The sequence below is a fragment of the Penicillium cosmopolitanum genome (genome assembly GCF_028827165.1).
Source record: "Penicillium cosmopolitanum strain IBT 29677 chromosome Unknown utg000009l:1.0-9042332.0:1.0-9050551.0, whole genome shotgun sequence".
In the NCBI taxonomy this organism is placed as follows: Eukaryota; Fungi; Ascomycota; class Eurotiomycetes; order Eurotiales; family Aspergillaceae; genus Penicillium; species Penicillium cosmopolitanum.
The window spans coordinates 8,653,781-8,675,080 of record NW_026622679.1 but is presented as its reverse complement, the minus strand read 5'-3'; the positions used below and the strand labels follow the sequence as shown (position 1 = coordinate 8,675,080).

Sequence of the window (21,300 nt, the reverse complement as noted above, 5' to 3'; positions counted from 1 at the left end):
TTTGGACCCATTATTTCGTCATCCCAGCCACCACTTAAGGCAGATCAGGCAATCCATAATCAATGCCCACTGGTATCTTGATATCGGATGGCACGGCAGTCATTAGCATGCAATTGCTTGGATTAGAAATCACTTCGATGCGATCGTCGTGATTTGCGTCGCAGATTATGAATGGATGGTTTCCCCGCATCGTCGATAACAGATCAATTAAAAGGCCTGGATCTCTATTGTGGGTGCATTGAGAGGTCGAGAGACCCACGGAAGGCGCCATGAAATGCGGCGATGAGGTGCTCGCTTGGCGGTTCACCCCGAGATGCAACCCGCCAGACATGTGGTTGCGTACGTAGTACAGTCAGTCCATTGAGGACATCGCAATAACCAAGCAGAAAATAATATATGTACTAAAGGTATATAAGTGCATACTGTTTAGCATAAAAGCATACACCAATAATAAATTATTTTAACTCGTCACCATCATAATGGCTCCTGCTCCCATTGATCCCCGCATCGTAGATGTTGCGCCCCCAAGAAAAGACAGTCTCGGTCTTCCAGGACCAACAAGAGAGCGCTTGGAGAAGGCCGGGATTGATCTCAGTTCTGGATATCCTTATCGACCATCACGCCCGCTCTATATCGACGATGTGTATAATATTCGAAACTTTGACCGAGCGCATGTAGACCCCGGCACGCGAGCCGATCCGGAGAAAAAGGCCCTGCTATCTGCCGCCAAAGAAATTATTCATTTAACACGGCATATTGGGACCGAAATCGTTGGGTTGCAGCTGAAAGACTTGACGGGCCAGCAAAAGGATGAATTGGGTCTGTTGATTGCCGAGCGCAGTGTGGTCTTTTTCCGAGACCAAGATATCTCCCCACAGCAGCAGAAGGAATTAGGGGAGTGGTTCGGGGAAATTGAGGTTCACGTAAGAAAATCAACACCGGAGAATCCAATGTCTATTTCGCACAATAGTCCACGTGCTGACTACTTCATTCATTCATTAGCCTCAAGTTCCGCAAGTTCCTGGTGTCGCCGGGGTCTCGGTGATCTGGCCCGAGCTTCAAGCCACAGAGAACCCGGCCAGCTTTCGTCGACCGGGGGGATCTTCTCGATGGCATACAGATCTTGTCCACGAAAGACAACCGGCCGGAGTGACCCACCTCCATAATGATACTGTACCCACAGTTGGAGGAGACACGCTCTGGGCGAGTGGGTATTCAGCGTATGAGAAGCTCTCGCCTCTATTCCGCCAGTTCATCGATGGCAAGACGGCCATCTACCGATCTGCCCATCCTTATTTAGACCGCAAGAACCCCGAAGCCGGTCCAAAGTATGTGGAACGTGAGCACCCGATCGTTCGGGTTCATCCTGCTACAGGGTGGAAGGCACTTTGGGTCAACCGAGCCATGACCTCCCGAATTGTTGGTTTGGATAAGGCCGAGAGTGATGTGGTCCTTGGATATTTATTTGACGTGTATGAGAAGAATCCGGACATTCAAGTTCGATTCAAGTGGAGTCCACGGACCAGTGCGCTGTGGGATAACAGGTTAGTTTTTACACCAGATGGACAGTCCTACATAATCATCGCTACGAATGGTAATATCCCTGTGGTACTAACCGTCAATAGAATCACGATCCATAATGCAAGCTGGGACTATGAAGGCTCACAGCCAAGACATGGAACCCGGGTGACTTCACTCGCGGAGAAACCCGTATTTGATCTGAATGCACCGACCAGACGGGAAAAACTGGGGCTCTTGGGACAGGAAGAAATTGACGAGCTTGTCTCGTTGAAGGAACTCAGCCTCAAGTAAATTGTACTACATGCTGCCCAACTGGGTACTGATATCACCTTCTTGTGTTACCTTGTATGCGGGTGAGTTGTGCTAGGGAGTTAGGTACGAGTATACTAGTACATAATTTCCAAGCCTGTCTTCAGGGCTTCAGAAAACACGTTCAAATTCAAATTCACAAATATAAGCAGATTCGTCCAGAACAATGTCAATGTATCGAGAGTAGAGATATTAGGAGTATCTATAGAATAGAGTCTGCCGTACCCCAAACTACCCCGTGGCCATGGGACCGACTGCGGATCGTTACCGCCTTGGGCTCATTTAGTAACACCCGCGGGCAATCTCAAGGTTCTTTTTGACTCCCCTTCCCCAGAGCTTCCCTCTGTTTATTCCCCTAATTTCAGAGACCAATTGTCCAACATGTCCGCTACCATGACAGTTACTGCTCCTCCGGAGATCACGGCTGACAATGTCGCCACCCTTTTCCCCGACGTCGACACTTCCCTTGCCCGCGATGTTCTCCCCACCGCCATTGACAACTCCGCGCGCGAGGGTACCGAGCTCGATGGTTACGACGACGAGCAAGTCCGCCTGATGGAGGAGGTCTGTATTGTTTTGGATAACGACGACAAGCCTATTGGTAGTGCTAGCAAGAAGACCTGTACGGTTCCATCCCAACCCTAATCCCGACCCCGGATTCCTGTTGTTGGAGGGGTAGAGGGGCACCCCCTTCAATTTTTAAGATCCCTGTGTTTAACTTTTTCGCTCTACAATAGGCCACTTGATGACCAACATTGATAAGGGTCTCCTTCACCGCGCATTCTCTGTCTTCCTGTTTGATTCCAACAACCGCCTCCTGCTCCAACAGCGCGCCACCGAGAAGATCACCTTCCCCGACATGTGGACAAACACCTGCTGCTCGCACCCCCTGGGTATCCCCGGTGAGACTGGTGCTGAGCTGGATGCCGCGGTCCTAGGTGTGAAGCGCGCCGCTCAGCGCAAGCTGAACCACGAGCTGGGAATCAAGGCCGAGCAAGTGCCGCTGGATAAGTTCGAGTTCTTCACTCGTATTCACTATAAGGCCCCGAGCGACGGGAAATGGGGAGAGCACGAGGGTATGTGATCACCAGCTTGGATATTTGATTGTATAATTATTTGCTAACATTTACGGGCAGTGGACTATATTCTTTTCATCCAGGCCGATGTCGACCTGGAGCCAAGCGCCAATGAAGTGCGGGATACCTGCTACGTGTCTGCCGATGAGCTGAAGGCCATGTTTGAGAAGCCCGGCTTGAAATTCACTCCCTGGTTCAAGCTCATCTGCAACTCGATGTTGTTTGAGTGGTGGAGTCACTTGGGTACCTCCGCACTTGACAAGTATAAGGGTGAAACTCAGATCCGTCGGATGTGAGATGCTTTTGTCCTCTCCTTTGACCATTGAAACCCCCTTTTCGTTTTGTTCCCCTCGATGCATATCCCCGATACCTCACCTTGTTTTTGCATATAATCTGGAGCTTCTTTGTCAAACTTTCGGAAGTATAAGAGCTTTGCCCCCTTGTCTGTTGATTTAGATCCTTGCCAACTTGGTATTTAGCCAAGGCACAACAAAATTTTCAGAAGCACTTGGATATAGGCAGTTTTGTCAAAAATATGTCAATTTACTATCAATAAAGACATTCCCGAAGGTATAAGCTGAGACATGAGTAAAATGCACCGACGCTATGCGACCACTCCCAACCCCCTGAAAAGGAAAACGCCCAACATGAAATGAATGGTCAAGTTCACCAAATTCAAATCTATCCTGACTTGTCCGTTGATAAAAAGAGGATACAACTGCCCAAGATGACGGTCCCAACCACGGTAAAAACGACCTGAGTCTTCCAACCACTCTGGACCAGAGCCGCCTTGCGACTATACTTCATGACGGTGCGGGAGTAATTCGCAAACCCGTTAATCAGACAGGTTATACTGAGCAGCCAGAAGATGATGCCGAGCGGGAGAGCCATCCGTCGCTCCAAACCCGAGGGCTGCTCACGGAAGTGGAACGAGATGATGATGGCTAGCGAAACAATGGCTAGGTACATGGAGAGACGGAGCCATGAGAGAAAGGTACGCTCGTTGGCGCAGTGATCACGCGCATCTGAGGTCGTATTCTCGAAGAGCAAGGCTCCGAAGAGAGGTCGTGAGAAGAGGATATGCTGTTGGTCCTCGATGTGTCTATTGTCGAGTTAGATCGATAGAACGGATTGCTTGGTGGTGCACAGCCCATCGGGTCTTTCACTAGGGGTCTTGTCTTTGTTGACTTACTCTTCGACCAGAGCTGGTTTGGAGTGGACTGGGTTCACTAGGGGGTTATAGCGACCGAGAGAGGTGTCTGCCGAAGTGGTTCGCGACATGACGAGAGTGAGAGTGAGAGTGAGAGTGAGAGTGAGAGTAGGTGCAGAGTGCAGATGTTGAGTGCATCTCCTTGCCTCTCTGCATGGAGATCTCCAAGAAGTGGAAGCGAGACTGCGATGAAGTCCAAGCGCAGGTGCTTCCGCGTGGGAGTGTCATGTGATGCGATGCAAGCTGATGTCATGCATCTCTTTGCTTTTTCAACGGAGACTACTGTCTACTTCTAGTATATTGGGATTTCTATCGGAACAGTTCAATTATATGCTTTCATGCCGGAGTACTTTATACAGACTCGAAAGATCTCTCGACCAGGGCTCCAGTCAAATCACCACGACCTGATACGCGCGCGTCGCACGGTCGTGGGTCTCTTGGTGGAGTCCCACTGGAGGTCACGCCTTGACTCACGACTAGCTTCAGTGGGGGGTATACTCCGTATCTCCTCCGAGGCAGAGTGGCCAAAGCGACGGGGTGGATTTTGATTTTTAGCATTTAATTGAATATTCTTCTCTCCTTTGTCAACCATCGCGGGTCCACCTGCTGCCTCATTTCCTTGTTATAAATTTCGACCATCTACTCCGTACCGCCGTCACTAGTTTGGACCGGCGACTCCACGCTGCCATCCCATCCCCACTTCCAAACCTTTTTGGCCCGTTCTTGTCTTTGCTGCTGCTTCCACCTACCTCTTCCAAACACCTCCGTTGCAGGTCAACAATGCTACTGGTGCTGTAGCAGCCTCAACCTCCATCCATGGCACCGCGCAATACTCTCTCCGCGGAATCCGCTGAGCATCATAGCCCATTCAGTCGGTCTTTTCAATCCAGTTCGCCGCTTGCCGAGGCCGCCATTGCCCGCGATCTGGCCCAGTATGATGACGATGATCATGATGACTCCGCGATCTCCAGCACCGAAAACACCTCCGAATCGTCGACGGTCCGCGCTGCCAGCAGTCATGTCGCCACCAACCCGCACTCCCTCGCCGGTTCCTACCGGCGCCCAAGCTTCTTCACCTCAGGAAATCACGGCACCGTGGTCCCCTCGCCTGGTGACTACCAACCCTTGACACAAAGCGAACGAGAACAGGCCATTGAGGATGAAAGGCATTTACTCAGTGATAACCGGTTGATCGCTCCGGAGCATGCCCATACCCATGGACATGGCAAGCCCCACGGCCTGCAGCATAAATTGAGCAGTCTATTCTCGACCTCGCCAGGTCAAGGAAGCTCGTGGAAACGACATGACTCCTTCCATAGCGCTGACTGGCGAAGCCCAGAAGTCGCAGACACCACGGAAACTTCGGAAACAACGGCTTTGCTGGGATCCCCGGGAGGTGACCACCATGAAATGAATGCGGAGGAAATTGATCGGAAATGGGAAGAGGCCGTAACGGCAGGATTAATCAATACTACATGGAGACGTGAGGCCCAAGTGATTGGTCGGTACTCCTTGCCGTTAATGGTGACTTTCCTGCTTCAATACTCCTTGACGGTGGCCAGTATCTTCACAATCGGCCACCTGGGCAAGGAGGAATTGGGTGCAGTCAGTCTAGCCAGTATGACAGTCAGTATCACCGGCAATGCCGTGTACTCGGGTCTTGCAACGAGTTTGGATACCCTCTGCGCTCAAGCTTACGGCTCCGGCAAGAGAAAGCTGGTCGGCCTGCAGATGTTGCGCATGGTCTACTTCCTATGGGTAGTGACCGTCCCAATTGCCGTGCTCTGGTATTATTCCGAGTATATCCTGGCTAAGATCGTTCCGGAGAAGAGAGTGGCCGAGATGGCTGGTCTGTACTTGAAAGTTGCTCTTCTAGGAGCGCCGGGATTTGCATGCTTTGAAAGTGGGAAACGCTACCTACAGGCACAAGGTGTCTTCTCTGCTTCGTTGTGGGTGCTGCTTGTTTGTGCCCCACTGAATGCCTTTATGAATTGGTTCTTCGTTTGGGTAAGATTGTTACATACAACCCTCTCATTTTGCTTGATATAGTACTAATTTGATGTCCACAGAAACTCGGATGGGGCTTTATCGGAGCTCCTATCGCCGTCGCCATCACCGAGAATCTTATGCCAATCTGTCTGTTCGCATATATCTATTTCAAAGTAGGATCTGAATGCTGGTGCGGATTTACGAGACGGGCCTTCGACAACTGGGGCCCAATGATACGTCTAGCCTTGCCAGGACTGATCATGGTCGAGGCGGAATGTCTGGCCTTTGAAGTACTCACCCTGGCTTCTAGCTACCTTGGAACATCTGAGCTTGCTGCGCAATCCATCCTATCCACCATTTCAAGTATCACTTGGCAGATTCCCTTCCCACTTTCGATCGCAGGATCTACTCGTGTTGCAAACTTGATCGGTGCCACGTTGCCAGGAGCTGCAAAGATCTCGGCCAAAGTCACCTTCTGCGGAGCTATCATTGTCGGGGTGTTCAACATGGTCTTGCTCTCGTCTCTGCGGTCATATATCCCAAGGCTATTCAGCTCCGATGCCGATGTCATTGAAATTGTTGCCGAGGTTCTTCCGCTGTGCGCAGCATTCCAGCTATTCGATGCGATCGCAGCTGTGACGAATGGAATTCTTCGTGGACTCGGCCGTCAAGAAATAGGCGGTTACATTCAACTGTTCTGTTACTATGCCATCGCCATGCCTATCAGCATGGGGACGACCTTTAGCTTGGGCTGGGGTGTGATGGGTCTCTGGACTGGTGTCGCTCTGGCTCTGCTACTAGTTTCCGCGATTGAGTGTATCTTTATTAGATACATCAGTTGGGAACGGTCGGTTGAAGAAGCGATAGCGCGAAATGAAACCCTCTAGCCAGGCATCACTTGGCCTTAGGCTTGCAGAAAAGGAAGAAAAAAGACGTTGCTGTCACGGTATTACACGGCATCTCCTTTCTCGATACCTACAATATTATTTTATATACCATCATCGCTCGAGGGCAAAAAAAAGTAGACTAGATTGCAGAATGATTATGAAGAGCCGCCATGAGCCAAATATGCAATGAATCATGATATCATTCGAGCTTTTACACCCATAACTGAATAGCTAGTTTAATACTCAAGAATAGCCCATGTGTGTTCGTTCATGGTCGTGAAAATGATACCCGCGTTCAGAAGCTCCTCTCCAGCCCGCGCCACATCCATAGTCGGCAAAGAGAGTCTGAGATGCGATGTGCTGCATCTCCATACCCGCATCATCCTGCGTCTCCGACTTGAGGAGGTTGTAGATCTTCCTCGCCAGCGGCGAAACACCCATCAGAGCCTTGTTCGGACCAGCACCACCGTAGTCATCCGCTCCACCCATAACTGCATCACCACCGGCAGCATTACCACCAGCACCAGCACCACCAGGGGGCCCTTGAGTGAAGAACAAGTGCACGGCAGTAGATTCGAGGAGGTGGGCATGCAGCTCGTCGAGGTTCGAGAGGGGCCGCACGCTATGAGCACCGACATACCGCTTATTGGAGAAAGTTTTGATAGCGCCAAAGACGCGAGCGTATCCATTCAGCACGACCTCGGACTTTCCATCACCAGGTCCCTTCTCGTCGGTGTCCATGCTATCGCGGGTTGCCGAGTCCACCCACTTCTTGACCTCGATCTCGCCGGTACCGTCATCGATCTTGTATGTGATATTTGTGCTCTGCGAACTGATGTTGCGGACCTGTCCAACGAAAAGAACGTGGTTCACCTCAGCGTTATCGATCAGGAAGGGTGCCTCGGGGTAGGGTTGCGTGGCATCGGCAATTTGCTTGACAGTCACAGGACGAAGGGTCTTGTTGTCCCGGTTTTCAGACTATGATATCTTCAATGTTAGCTTTCCATAAAAAACCACGAATTGCACGCCTGGATCATACATACCCTTCCGCCAGATGGAGAGCTCGTTTCTCCGGACATGAAGCCGCCGCCGCCGCCACCACCACCGCCGTAGGAATTGTAGCCGCCGTCTGAGGCATAGTGTTAGCGTAAATGAAGCAATGGTGTAAGGAGCTGGGGTTCTAGAGCTTGGTTTCATACCCATGATGTGAGGTTGTAATGTGCGTGAGTTGAGCAAAGGAATCGAATCATTTTACTCAATTAGGCTGGGAAAGCGTGTCTGTCGGACGCGTCGCGGGGGGCGGGTTTGTTCTTTTTGCCGTGTTTGTTCTGTTTGCACTACCGTCCTTCTTTTATCCACGTGATCATCGGCCAACCATTGCTCACCGCCTGCGTTGTTCCTTGCAAAAAAAAAAAACTACCTTAGGAACAAGACCTTAGGAACAAGAACGGATCGACGCAGAAGATCCTCTTTGCTTGAAGTGGAGATTCAAGTTTGAAAAACGGTTGGACTTGTATCTGACATTCACAGTTCGATCAGTCCCTACTCCTTTCCTTGGACAACCTGTTGTCCTGAGACTGAGTGAGCTGCTGAACCGCTCTCACCAACGTTTCCGCCTTTATTGGCGCTATCAAACTGAGTGAGACTTTCTCTTCCAACCGCAAATATGCCTCACCGCGCCTCATCTCCCGCCATGTCGGAGACCGAATTCGACATTACAGGCGCTCTCTTCAACCACGACAATGATTCCGACACCGGTGATGTCCCCCAAACCAAGGGCAAGCCGAAGCCCCCCCAGTCCCAGGATCTCGACTTTCTCGGCATGGAGGTCGACGATGGCGACGCTGCCTTTATCGCAAACCGACAGGCCTCGGCAAACCGAAAAGGATCCAACCTGAAAGGTCGTACCGTGAAGAAGGGTGGTGGCTTCCAAGCCATGGGTCTCAGCGGTGGTCTACTCAAGGCCATCGCTCGCAAAGGTTTTTCGGTCCCAACGCCCATTCAGAGAAAGACAATCCCAGTCATTATGGACGACAAGGATGTAGTCGGTATGGCTCGAACTGGTTCCGGAAAAACTGCTGCTTTTGTCATTCCCATGATTGAGAAATTGAAGAGCCACAGCACCAAGTTTGGCGCGCGCGGTCTGATCATGTCCCCGTCGCGTGAATTGGCGCTGCAGACTTTGAAGGTTGTCAAGGAGATGGGACGTGGCACTGATTTGAGAGCCGTGCTACTTGTCGGTGGTGACAGCATGGAGGACCAGTTCGGAATGATGGCTGGTAACCCCGATATCGTGATTGCGACCCCCGGTCGATTCCTGCATCTGAAGGTCGAAATGGATCTGGACCTCTCCAGTATCAAGTACGTTGTCTTCGACGAGGCCGATCGTCTTTTCGAAATGGGTTTCGCCGCTCAACTTGCAGAAATTCTGCACGGTCTGCCTTCGAACCGCCAAACGCTTCTTTTCTCCGCTACCTTGCCCAAGTCGTTGGTCGAATTTGCTCGAGCCGGTCTTCAAGATCCTACCCTGGTCCGACTTGACGCCGAAAGCAAAATCTCTCCCGATCTCCAGAACATCTTCTTCTCTGTCAAGTCGTCTGACAAAGAGGGCGCTCTGCTCCACATTCTGCACAACGTGATCAAGATGCCCACCGGACCTACAGAAGTGACACAAATGCTCAATGACGAATCTCACTACAAGAATAGAAAGCGCAAGAGGGATATTGAGAATGCTGGCAACCGAAAGGAATCGCCGACTAAGCATTCGACCATTGTCTTCGCTGCGACCAAGCATCATGTTGACTACCTCTACTCCCTTCTGATCGAAGCTGGATTCGCCACCTCTTACGCCTACGGTGCCCTGGATCAAACTGCTCGTAAAATCCACGTTCAGAACTTCCGAACTGGTGTCTCAAACATCTTGGTCGTCACCGATGTCGCCGCCAGAGGTATCGATATCCCCGTTCTTGCCAACGTCATCAACTACGATTTCCCATCTCAACCTAAGATCTTTGTCCACCGTGTGGGTCGAACCGCCCGTGCTGGTCAAAAGGGTTGGAGCTACAATCTTGTCCGAGACTCGGATGCCCCTTACATGCTAGATCTCCAACTTTTCCTTGGCCGACGACTGGTTCTTGGTCGCCAATACGGAGAAAACGTCAACTATGCCGAAGATGTGGTTGTGGGCTCTATTCCAAGAGATCCTCTTTCTCGGACTTGCGAATGGGTTAACAAGTTACTGGACGAGAATTCGGATATTGCCTCCCAACGTCAGGTGTCCGTGAGAGGTGAGAAGCTCTATATGCGCACTCGTAATGCTGCTTCGGCAGAGAGCGCAAAGAGAGCGAAACAGGTCACCACTACAGACGAGTGGTCCACTATCCATATCCTATTCAACGACGATGCTAGCCAGAAGGAGAACGAGAGAGAGAAGATGCTTGCTCGCATTGGTGGTTACCGGCCCCAGGAAACCATCTTCGAAGTCCACAACCGACGTACTGGAAAGAGTGCCGTCAAGGGTGAAGGCGAGGAGGCCATGAATACCATCAAACGAATTCGAACTACTGTCGGGAGGAAGAAGGAGCGCGCAGAGGCCAAAAAGCAGGCCGAGCTGACCGAACTTGGGATCGGTAAGGGTGGCGAGGACGGAGAAGAAGGCGAGAATGAACAGATTGATGAAGACATCCCCGAGGTGGCCGGAGACAACATGTCTGAGGCATCCGAGGATGATTTGGAAGTCACATTCTCCGCCTACTCACAGCCCAAAAACAAATCCGACCGTGTGTCGGCGGCGGCTTCGTTCCAGAACCCCGATTACTTTATGGGATACAAGCCTACCAACCACAACACCGCTGAAGACCGAGGATATGGTGTCCACTCCGGCACCAACTCCAACTTTGCGCAAGAGTCGCGCAATGTCGCTATGGATCTCAATGGCGACGAAGGCAAGAAGCTTCATACCGAAGGCCGCTCCGCCATGCGCTGGGACAAGCGACACAAGAAGTACGTGGCGCGACAGAACGACGAGGATGGTTCGAAGGGCGAGCACTTGGTTCGTGGCGAGAGTGGTGCCAAGATTGCAGCCAGTTTCCGCAGTGGACGCTTCCAGGACTGGAAGAAGGGCAAGCGTATGAAGAGTCTGCCCCGTGTCGGCGAGGCCGAAACGCCTGGTGCCTCAACGGGACCATCGGCTGGACCTCATGGCCGGTTCCGACACCACAAGACGCAAGCACCCAAACGTGCCGACCCACTGCGTCGCGATTATGACAGGATGAAGAAGAAGAACGACGCCGCAAAGGAGCGCATGGGCCCTGGGGCGGGTCATGGAAAGAGCGAGATTCGTTCGACGCACGACATTCGCAAGGCGCGCAACCTGAAGCAAAAGCGCCAGGAGAAAAACGCTCGGCCGTCCAAGAAGAGATAAGCAAAATTTTGAGGAAGGCCTCACTGTCCTGTATAGTTTTTACCATAGATGTCTGTATGCCTGCATTGGAGATACCAATTGTTATTTTTCACGTTTCTTTTTCCACCATGTTGCTATTACAACAACACCAACACCAACCTGACTTCGTCGCCTTTTATTTCCACACTCATTCTTTTTCATTGTTATTTGACTACAATGGCGACCCTATTGCCTCCAGGACCATTGTTGTCTGCGATTAGACGGTGAAGACGAGAACAGTCAACATGGGGTCCAAACATTTGCAACGCCACTCCACTGTACTCTCTCGGGGGCAGCTCATGTACCTGCGTATCTCCATGCTGAACGGCGTCTCTCGTGGCATCTACTAATGGGCTATCTAAGTTCTAAACCCAACCAGCTCAGCACAGGGCTCCAGGCGGATCACCGTTGAGATGGAGCCCATCACGCAAATGCGAACGAGGCTCGGGTTCGACAAGACCAAGACAAAAAAAAAAAAAAAAAAAACCACGTAAAAAAATCATAAACGAAAGGACCCTAAACCCACGAGGAAATAGCCCCGAATAATCTCCGTGTCTTCCGGCTAGAAACGAACCATCGGCGAATTTGAGGATCTGCACAGCTTTGACAAATCGTGCGAGCCACTAGGGGGATTTCCCCTCCACTCCCGCTATCGAGCTACCAGAGGCGCTATCCGAACTATCACGGCGCTATTATCCTATATGGTCATGGACTATTCCCAGGGTGGCTCGATCCAGTTCGGCCGGCAAGCAAAAAGCCAGGTACGGAGGAGGGAGGGTGCACTCAGCATTGACTGCTCGAGGGTCTACACTTTCTGTTACGGAGTACGGAGTACGGAGTGCATACATATGCTCTCTCTCTCTCTCTGTGTGTGTGTCTGGGCCCTATTATTGCCTCTGAGTGGCCGATCGTGCATGAACGGGGTGACAGACCCCTTGCTGCTCCGCGTGCCGCATGTTCCACACTGCGCTGCACTGCTATGCGCCAGCCCCCTTTCAGTCTGAACAAGGCGAGCCGCCTTTTGTTCCCCCCTCGGCAGCTCCCGGACAGGCCCAGGTCCCATGAGGCCCTGTCAATCACCCGATGACGTTGGGATGGATTTTCCCTGCAGCCGAACGCCAGGGATGAGCAATGTGCACGCGCAAAGCTGATCCTCTAGAGGCTGCAGCCACATCTTGTTGCTTAGTGCCGTGGTGCTAACGGAATCCCCGGAAAATAAGCACCATCACACCCGCCGGATATGGGATGGGATGGGATGTGCTAGGCGAAAGAGACAAAAGCCTGAGGGGAATATTCCTTTCCCCCACACCTGTACCCCCCTCTCCTCTCCTCTGCTCCCCTCCCCTCCTCCCCTGGTCAAGGGTGTATGGATCCGATTGGGGAGGGAGGACTAAAGTCCCATCTCAAGAAAACAAAAGAAAAAGAGAAAAAAAAAAACAAGGCATTAAAAAGCTTCCAGATTGTGGAATGGAAGTGTGACGGTCAATGAGAACACGACAGCAAGCCGTTCTGATCATTTCCCAGCGTCGTCATCGGTATCACTTCGTTGTCGCGAACTATTTCCATGGGATGCCGATCCAACCAGGAACCTCCCAGAGTCCGGAATATCCGCATTGGAGAAAATATCACGCCTTTTACCTTTGCCCCTCTTCGCAACCCCCTTATCCCTCCCCTCCCCTCCCCTGTCTGCAGCCTTCCGATTCATGGACCATGGCAGGCCACACCTGCTGTGAGACACTTGTGATTTTTGGAGGGGGGAGGGTGTTTTTTTTGTTTTCCCCACCCCTTCTCCTCTACATATTATGGGTTTTCCCTCTTTACTTACTTACTCCAGACACCCTTGATGGACGACCCTGATGGGCCGGAAGTCAGGTTCGACTGTAACAGTAACCCCCACTCGTCCTACGGAGCATAAACGGGAGGATCAACTCAGTCATTCAATGTGCTGGGGGGGGTTGAGTGGGGCCATTCTTGATCTCCACTGCGGAGAATAACGACCATGGGTAGGCGTTCGTTGGCGACAGGACTTGGACATCACAGACAGAAGGTCTTGCGCGGTGTACAGTTGTACCCCCCCCTAGACCAGGTGTTCGTCACAAAAATCCAAGTGGCGAAAAAGAAAAGCAAAAATCCAGAAATCAGAGACCACAACAAAGAAACAGGGATGTAACAGCAAGAAACCAACAATGCAGGGACGCAACCAGACTGTCGGTGATCGAACTGGTGACCAAGACCAGGACCGTTGGGTTCTCACCCGGGCAGTTCACCCAGCTGGAGGGGGGGGGGAGAGGGGGGCAGTGAACGCCGGGCACTGGGCTATTTGTTCTCCTTTTCAGGCCCCAGGCCCCTCTCCCTCGGACCTCAGGTGATTTGCCCGGTTGTGGAGCCTGCAAAAATAAGGAATAAGGTGAAAAACTCAAAAACTCGTCGAGAAAGAGAGGAGAAGAGCACGAACCGATCGGGAATACGGGAGTTGAGTCGAGGATGGTGGGTTACATAGCAATTAAGCATTATTTAAAAAATGAAAATAAATACAAAATAAATACCAAAATAATCTCGTAAATAATTACCACAATCTACTCACGGTAGTTCTCGAAAAAGTACGTTCTGTCAAACGGAATGCACATTTTCATTGCCGAGGCCGACTATTGCCAATGGCTGCGGGCGCCGACGTCGATCCGTCAATCTTTTTCGCCTTGCTTCCCGGCTGAATTTGGTATTGGTATGGTTATTTCGTATTCATTCCCAATTTCAAGGAAGAAGAAAAAAAAGGAGAATTATTTTGAGATTATTTCCTATTCATTTTAACCTCTTCACAAACTAAAATTCAAGATCTTGGTGGGATTTGGTCGGGGTATCACTGACAGCTCGTTCCCCATCTAATGCAAGCCACTTCAGCCAGCGAACTACTAGACTACTAGACCTGCTCACGGGCCTCATCGGTGTTCAGGTAAGATCCAGAAAGGAAAGAGGAAGAAAACAAAAAACAAAAAAAAGGGCCTATAGGTACACTATGCAGTCCCCGTCTCCACTCGATCCTTTGCCCCGGTACGGAGTACATCGTTGGGCAAACCAGGTTGAACTAGGGTTAGAGTGATAGGGTGACTTTTCCCCCCCCCCCATTATTCAAATGATCGACCATGATGGAGATCAAGTCTATCAGCTACTAGTGCCGTCTGCACTGACCACTACTTTCCTACCCTGTCCTCCAGGACCCGCCCACTTGACCTCTCCATCTCCATCTTTCTCTCTCCAGCTGTGAGTATAAGCCTGGATCCCGCAGGTCGGGTGTGCTACTCGACTCTACTGGAAGGCTCAAAGAACAAAAAAAATCAAAATTTACTCGAAAAATACCCATCCGGCTCTAGACTCCCCTCTTATCATTATTGTTTCCTTTTGATTTTTGATTTTCTTTTCTCCTTCTGGTGGCTTTCCTCCCCCCTCCACCATCCCCCATTCTCCGACCATCCCATCCATCCAACTGTACGCCGTGTCCCCTCCTTCGCAAAGAAAAAGGGTGTGAAGGAAGCAATTAGGGAAACTAGGATCAACCCACTTGCATTTGGAGAATATCTTTGTCTCGCGCATCTCGAAGGGAAGAGCTGGTTAGATCAAGACATCTGATAACCAGCATACCAGACTGAGTTACAGTTTCACTTTCACGGTATAGTTCACCGTTTTCTACTCCTAGTGCTTTATTTTTTTATATTTTTTTTTCTTCCCCTTCCCAGAGCCACTCTGCACATCCCTCTCCATGCACGGAACGTGGACCGTCGAGACACAGAGGCAAGGAAGAGGGGGGCTTTGACATTTACGTTGCTGCACCTGGACCCTAGCTCGATGATCGACCGCCATCCTGCAATAAGTCGCCCTGGGAGGGGAAAGACATGCGCGGCTATGAGTAACCCTGCTGTCATGATCTGGAAATCTCCCGCTGATCGATGCAGTCTATTTTCTGACTCCTCCAATAGCGGATCTCGGTGGCCACCGATTATAAGCTCAGGTGGTCCTCGAACAGGCCCGAGAGGAGCTTGATGACGACCGAATATTGAAACCGACGCCTTTTTCTCACCCCTACACCGCTGCTGACCCTTTTCGGTCTCTGTCTCTCCTCTGGTACCTTTCTTTTCCCTTGCCCACGTCTGTACCCTCCCCTCCTGATCTCCCTCCCCCCTCCCCTCCTCGTTGTGCCAGGCGCCAGGGATCCGTTCGCCAGATATGCTTCCCCCATCTGCCGATTTGATAGCCAGTGGTCGTTTTTTGTGAACGACAAGATCCGCCTGGTAATCCTGTTTGCTCCGTGGGCCATTTCTTTTACCCGCCTATCACCCGATGCAACCACTCGTGCTTCACCCCCCGAGCCTCACGACTGCCCAGTTTGGACAACCCCGGTTCGACTCGGGCCCTGAGCGGCTGTTGAATCGACCCTGGACTACCAATGCTCGAGGGTGTAGCCCCCAGGCTCCTCTCCCCGTCAATCGATGTCTGGCTCTCCTCATACCGAAGAGCCATCGGTGACATCTGGAGAGCATAATCCTGTGGTATATCCCGCAGTAACTTCACCGCAGACAACGACTGCGGATTCTCCCATCCCTGCAGCTTCTGGTCCATCATTGCCGCCGGCGGTAGTGAATGACTCTCTACTAGCATCTATCCCACCCCGATATGGCGATCAGGCTCCTCCGCCTGCATTCACTGGGTCTCCGATCCAGCATCAACATCAAAATCAACATCAACACCATCACCACCACCGACATCAACAGCAACTTCAGCATCACCACCCTGGAGTATCATCTTACCCATTGTCAACGTTGGAATCTACTGTACCCGGACCCTCAAACCGTTCATTAGCACAGAAATCGACTCGACGCACCAAAGCCCATGTAGCTTCAGCCTGTGTGAATTGTAAGAAGAAACATCTTGGATGTGATCCAGCAAGGCCATGTCGACGATGTGTTCTAGCTGGAAAAGCTGTAAGTTATTCTTTCCCGAGGTTATATTGACATAGTGATCTATTTGATATGACTGTGATGCTCCTATATCTCCCAATGAGAGCTACAAACTGACGTCGAACAAGTCTTCATGTGTGGACGTTACACACAAGAAGAGGGGGCGGCCACCATTGAAAGCTGAAGACTCTTCCCTTCGATCTTATACAACACACATAGAAAATCCGAACGTCTCAGTTGAAGCTCAATCATCCTCCATGGCCGCCCAACGAACCGTCCTTCACCGAGCCACTTCGTCTCGCGAACTTCGACCGATGACTGACCTCCAGACGATGGGTGAACCCTCTCCAACTGCAGCAACCATGCGGATGCCACGCAATCAACCCCATAGATGGTCCGCATCTGTATTTCCATTGACTCGTCCGATGGATCCATCTCCGCCGATGCCAGGCAATGCAGGCCGACGACCATTTTCATCCTCGGGCCCTGCCTCTTACGCAGCAGGACCACCGCATCCGCCACCTGCATTTATTCCGATGACGAGTGGATTTAACCCAGTACTGAATACAGCAGCCGTTCCTCCTGGGATTGATAGACGATATCCTCCATATGGAGGCCCAGCTTTGCCACCGCCAACATCGCCTCAGCAACACCAACCAGCGGGGACTCCATATCTACCATATGCCGAGTCGCCAGCAAGTACAGTCCATCAACCGATGAGTGATCCTCGTATGCCCCCAGGTCCCCGTGAGCCCTACCTCGAATCCCCTGTTCGGCTTCCTCCAATCCATCAAGCAACCGCCAGCCCGGTTTCCCACCACGCCCACCGGCTAAGTGATCCATATCCGGCAACTTGGATTAATTCGAGTTCTAGTCGCGAAGAGAACCGTGAACCGCGATCCCCCGTTATGCTGCAGAGACCGGTTGGGTCGCTATTTTCGCACACGACACCACGCCAGCACCAGAGATCCATCTCCTCCACCGGTCCTCTTGACCCGATTCCTCGACACCTGGGACCTATCGACTTACCTTCCCCGGTTCCTCTTGGTCACTCGCCCCCGATATCAGCACAACAGCACGCACCATCAAGCACTGAGGCCGAGACCGGCGAACCAAGACCAATTAAACGGCGAAGAATGGCTTTAGACGATATGGTCAATGGCTAGAATAACCCGACCCTACCCCGGTCCCCTTCATGCCTCCTAAGTCATGACGATCTCAACATTGTTTTCAAAGAATATCCAACAGCTGCCCCGGAGGCTAATGTATTGTATAATTCACAATTTCCTTGTAGCAGGGTCTACAAGGAGCGATACCCAGCACGGCGCGTTTCGTTCGGTTTTCACGTTTGAAATGGAAACCAATCCGCTTTGCTTTGCTTTGTTTTCTCGTCTCGATTTGCTTTGCTTTGCTTTTCGCGGGATGAACAAATGAAAAAAGAAACGGGTTTCGGCTCGGCTCCGGTTGTTTTGTTCAAACCACGGAAAGAGAAGATTTGACTTGACTTGACTTCTACTCCGATCCACCTGGGCACAGTCCGAGTCCAGTCTGCGTTTTTGTACTTGTTCGACTCTGTTGTTCCCTGTTTACGCTTGCATTTGGGGTATAAATATTTCGGTATTTCCCTGGAAAGGAACTCGACGAGTATTTTGAAACTCGGCCTTTTTTCTTTTTTATTCCCTTTGTACTCTGTTTCTTTTTTCTGTCTACTACCTACCTCTACCCTACTCCCTTCCCTGATGTTGACCGTTTCCTCTTTTCTCGCGAGTACCCCTTATAGTTTATGCTTTTGAAGACATGGCATGGCGTTTAGAATGGAGGGGTGATCTCGCATTTCTTACTATTTTTTTTCTGGTTCGACTAGATTGTGCTGCATGCTTGTATAACTTGAATGATTTGCATGCAGGTTGGCTGGAAATGTACATCAGGATTCCAAGACTGCAGTATCGCTTAGACAAAAGGCAGAACTTTTCTTCTGAGCTGATCTGAGGATGATAATCAACTTAATTACGAAACACCTAGTCATTCATTCAGCCTTGTTTTTACTGAATTGTCTAAGGTGAAATTATTCGGAGACTTGAATGTACAGACTTTCATGCATCTATTCATAAGCTAAGGGCTAATAGGAGGTATTAATCTGGAAATATCCAGAGCTTAGAGGAATAACCATTGTCCGAATCGCTGGAACTTGCCAACAATGCCCTTCCTCTTGGTTTCCTCTTCTTCCTCGTAAACCCGATAACTATCATCCTGGCCTCCGTCATACCGATCCGTGTGCAGATCCATCTCAGACTTGCTTACAAAGTGTGTCCGCTTGACAAGCTTCCACACAAGGAACATGACGATCATGATCGGAATTTCAATGTAATAAGACACAAAATCGACGCGCTTGAAATACGGACTGAAACATTCCCAGCCCTGTACCAGCACGAGCACGACGTTGAGACCGATAGCAATGATAGGGCCGAAGGGGTAAGTCCAATTCTTGAAGGGAAGCAGATGCTCCAGGCCCTGGGAGCGAATCGCGCTCCGGAAGCGCAGAGAAGCAATACTAATGCAAATCCACGACAATTGGTTTGAAACGCCGACAATGCTGCACAAAAAGACCCATTAGCATTCGTAGAGTGACAGTCGATTAATGAGCCGAGGACTTACTTCTGCAGCCAAGACCACAGTTTTCCTGCTCCAATGTAACTGGCACCGAAGCACAATCCACTAATGACCGAGGTGGCAAGCACGGCGACCCAGGGTACATGGAAGCGGTTCAAGTGCCCAAAGAAGCGTGGTGCATAGCCATCCACTGCAAGGGTGTACAGCAGACGTGATCCCGCAAACAGGGCGTGATTGGCGGCTGAGATCACAGATGTCATGATCACGGCATTGATGAAGCTGCCTGCTACGCTGCTGCCTGCCTGCTGGAAGACGATCGTAAAGGGGCTGGTACGGGTATCGCCATCGGAAAGGCCGGGGTAGTTGTACGGGACGTTCAGCCCGATGATCAGGATAGAGAGCAGATAGAATAGGATAATGCGCCAGAAAACATTCCGCACTACCTTGGGCATGTTCTTGGCTGGGTCTTTGGTTTCACCAGCCGTAATAGCAATAGATTCAGTGCCACCACTGTTTTAAAGTTAGCAAAAAGGGTAATAGCGGAAAAAGGACTGAGATGGATGATCGTACTAGGCGAACGACGCTGTGACGAAGACTGAAGCGAATCCACCAATGCCGCCCACGAAAGGCGCATCGCCGGTATGCCAGTATTTGCCACCAATATATTCATGATCAGTGTTGCCACCGCAGTTGACAGCAATACCGAGAATAATAAAGATCTAGATTACCAGTTAGTCGGGTGATGCTCCAGCCAATAGACACGCACTCAAGGAGCCTAAGACATACCACGATCGTAATAACTTTGAGCAGACTTAGCCAATATTCGATCTAATCCGGAATTAGTATACGCGCAAAGTAATGGATCTGATAGGGGAGAAAAAGAAAAGCAATACATACCTCGCCGTAAACGCGCACCGATAGGACATTCAGCGCAATAACGACAACCAAAAAGATCAAACTAATCGCCCAACCAGGGAAATTATCCGTCCAAAACTCCAACAATAGCTGGAGAGCAATAATATCCGACGCAGTGGAAACAGCATCGTTAAACCAATAATTCCAGGTTAATGCAAACCCCAATGCATCATCAACAAATCGTCTAAATTACACAGCAGCCCCAAAATTAGTATCGATCTGCAGGGCGCGGAAGGCGCAATTTCAATGTAACGCTGACGGACTCACCCCGCATAGGTACAGAAGGATCCCGCCACAGGGACAAAGGCAGCCATTTCACCCAGGCAAAGCATCGTGACGAAAACAATGCCACCGCAGATGGCGTAGGCTATGAGAGTTGAGGCCGGTCCGCCTTTGGAGAGAGAGGTGCCGGTTCCGAGGAACAAACCCGTGCCGATAGTACCGCCAATGGCGATCATTTGCACCTGGCGAGCAGACAGCCGGCGGGCCAGCTTGTCCGCGTTTGTAAAGGGGGTAGACGAGACATCGCCGACATACTCCTGCGGTTCAGGCTTGGAGGCGGGATATTTCTCGGCGTCGAAAGAAGACATCTTGAAAGTGTGGTCTGGGGGTGAGGGAATATATCAACCTCGTATTAGTTGGGTACCGGCTCGGTACTCTTGATCTGGTGTCGATATTCGATGCCCTTTGAATCGAGTCCAGAGTAAACAGTCTGCTCTAGAATGAGCTGCTGCTGTAGCTGTAGTTCGCAACCGCAGCCTCGAAAACCAGGCAGTGCTGGTAGATGTTGCCCTAATCTCGTGACCCGCACGTGGTTACCCCGGATTTCGATCTCGATCGGCCGAAAGAAGCAGTGACAGCTCGACGACGATAGTCAGTGGAATAGCTAAAGAAGAGTAAAACATCTTGGGGTCATCAAAAGGAGAAGTCTTCTTGCTGAAGTCGTGCGATGGCGTGATTGTGAGTTGCGTTGACTGGACCGGCAAGTCCCGCCCGCGATGACAAAAAAAATTCAGTCGGATCCACTTAACGGGGCAAATGTGGAGGAGGTTCATGTTCAACGGGAGTTCTGCATTGCCGGGTAACGGCAGAAGAGCTGTCACTTGGCTATTTCGAGTCTATTTAGACCTCGTGGGGTGTAGGTTTCTACTGGGCTGATATAGATGTGGAGAGGTACCAAGGTGAAATAGTAAAGATAGACACTCGGAAGTGGCAAATCGCTTCATTTATATACTTCAATGCAGATTCACAATGCTTTTGGGGCTTCGCTGGGACATTTTAAACATGATAAGAACAGAAAGGGGGAAGTATAGAAAAAAGAAGAGGGAGCTGAAGAAGATAATAGAGAGAGAAGAAAAGAACAGACGCCTGAGAAACCGCATAGTACAATGCA

The 21,300-nt window shown here is 50.8% G+C and overlaps 8 protein-coding genes across 8 annotated transcripts; 5 read left to right on the top strand and 3 right to left on the bottom strand.

Moving 5' to 3' along the window:
- Window positions 1-479: 479 nt before the first annotated feature.
- On the top strand, window positions 480-1,812 carry N7509_011353 (TauD/TfdA dioxygenase family protein; the record flags this gene model as incomplete). The annotated part of the gene is made up of 3 exons (XM_056635990.1): window positions 480-923; window positions 1,003-1,544; window positions 1,626-1,812. 3 exons carry the CDS (start codon window positions 480-482, stop codon window positions 1,810-1,812), a joined length of 1,173 nt encoding a protein of 390 aa, XP_056486610.1.
- A 399-nt stretch (window positions 1,813-2,211) lies between these two features.
- On the top strand, window positions 2,212-3,202 carry idi1 (isopentenyl-diphosphate delta-isomerase IDI1; the record flags this gene model as incomplete). Its single annotated transcript, XM_056635989.1, has 3 exons — window positions 2,212-2,452; window positions 2,568-2,906; window positions 2,967-3,202. The coding sequence occupies 3 exons, from the start codon at window positions 2,212-2,214 to the stop codon at window positions 3,200-3,202; spliced, it is 816 nt and encodes a 271-aa protein (XP_056486609.1).
- Window positions 3,203-3,587: 385 nt separating this feature from the next.
- Window positions 3,588-4,187, bottom strand: N7509_011351 (DUF202 domain-containing protein; the record flags this gene model as incomplete). Its single annotated transcript, XM_056635988.1, has 2 exons — window positions 3,588-4,008; window positions 4,099-4,187. 2 exons carry the CDS (start codon window positions 4,185-4,187, stop codon window positions 3,588-3,590), a joined length of 510 nt encoding a protein of 169 aa, XP_056486608.1.
- Window positions 4,188-4,932: 745 nt separating this feature from the next.
- N7509_011350 (MATE family efflux transporter) lies at window positions 4,933-6,992 on the top strand (the record flags this gene model as incomplete). The annotated part of the gene is made up of 2 exons (XM_056635987.1): window positions 4,933-6,123; window positions 6,186-6,992. The coding sequence occupies 2 exons, from the start codon at window positions 4,933-4,935 to the stop codon at window positions 6,990-6,992; spliced, it is 1,998 nt and encodes a 665-aa protein (XP_056486607.1).
- A 243-nt stretch (window positions 6,993-7,235) lies between these two features.
- N7509_011349 (uncharacterized protein) lies at window positions 7,236-8,195 on the bottom strand (the record flags this gene model as incomplete). Its single annotated transcript, XM_056635986.1, has 3 exons — window positions 7,236-7,970; window positions 8,036-8,121; window positions 8,192-8,195. The coding sequence occupies 3 exons, from the start codon at window positions 8,193-8,195 to the stop codon at window positions 7,236-7,238; spliced, it is 825 nt and encodes a 274-aa protein (XP_056486606.1).
- A 463-nt stretch (window positions 8,196-8,658) lies between these two features.
- N7509_011348 (ATP-dependent RNA helicase DBP10) lies at window positions 8,659-11,415 on the top strand (the record flags this gene model as incomplete). The annotated part of the gene is made up of 1 exon (XM_056635985.1): window positions 8,659-11,415. The coding sequence occupies one exon, from the start codon at window positions 8,659-8,661 to the stop codon at window positions 11,413-11,415; it is 2,757 nt and encodes a 918-aa protein (XP_056486605.1).
- A 4,499-nt stretch (window positions 11,416-15,914) lies between these two features.
- Window positions 15,915-17,548, top strand: sclB (uncharacterized protein; the record flags this gene model as incomplete). Its single annotated transcript, XM_056635984.1, has 2 exons — window positions 15,915-16,406; window positions 16,487-17,548. The coding sequence occupies 2 exons, from the start codon at window positions 15,915-15,917 to the stop codon at window positions 17,546-17,548; spliced, it is 1,554 nt and encodes a 517-aa protein (XP_056486604.1).
- Window positions 17,549-18,536: 988 nt separating this feature from the next.
- Window positions 18,537-20,497, bottom strand: N7509_011346 (amino acid permease; the record flags this gene model as incomplete). Its single annotated transcript, XM_056635983.1, has 6 exons — window positions 18,537-18,975; window positions 19,038-19,502; window positions 19,563-19,711; window positions 19,779-19,820; window positions 19,890-20,091; window positions 20,175-20,497. The coding sequence occupies 6 exons, from the start codon at window positions 20,495-20,497 to the stop codon at window positions 18,537-18,539; spliced, it is 1,620 nt and encodes a 539-aa protein (XP_056486603.1).
- Between the last annotated feature and the right edge of the window lie 803 nt (window positions 20,498-21,300).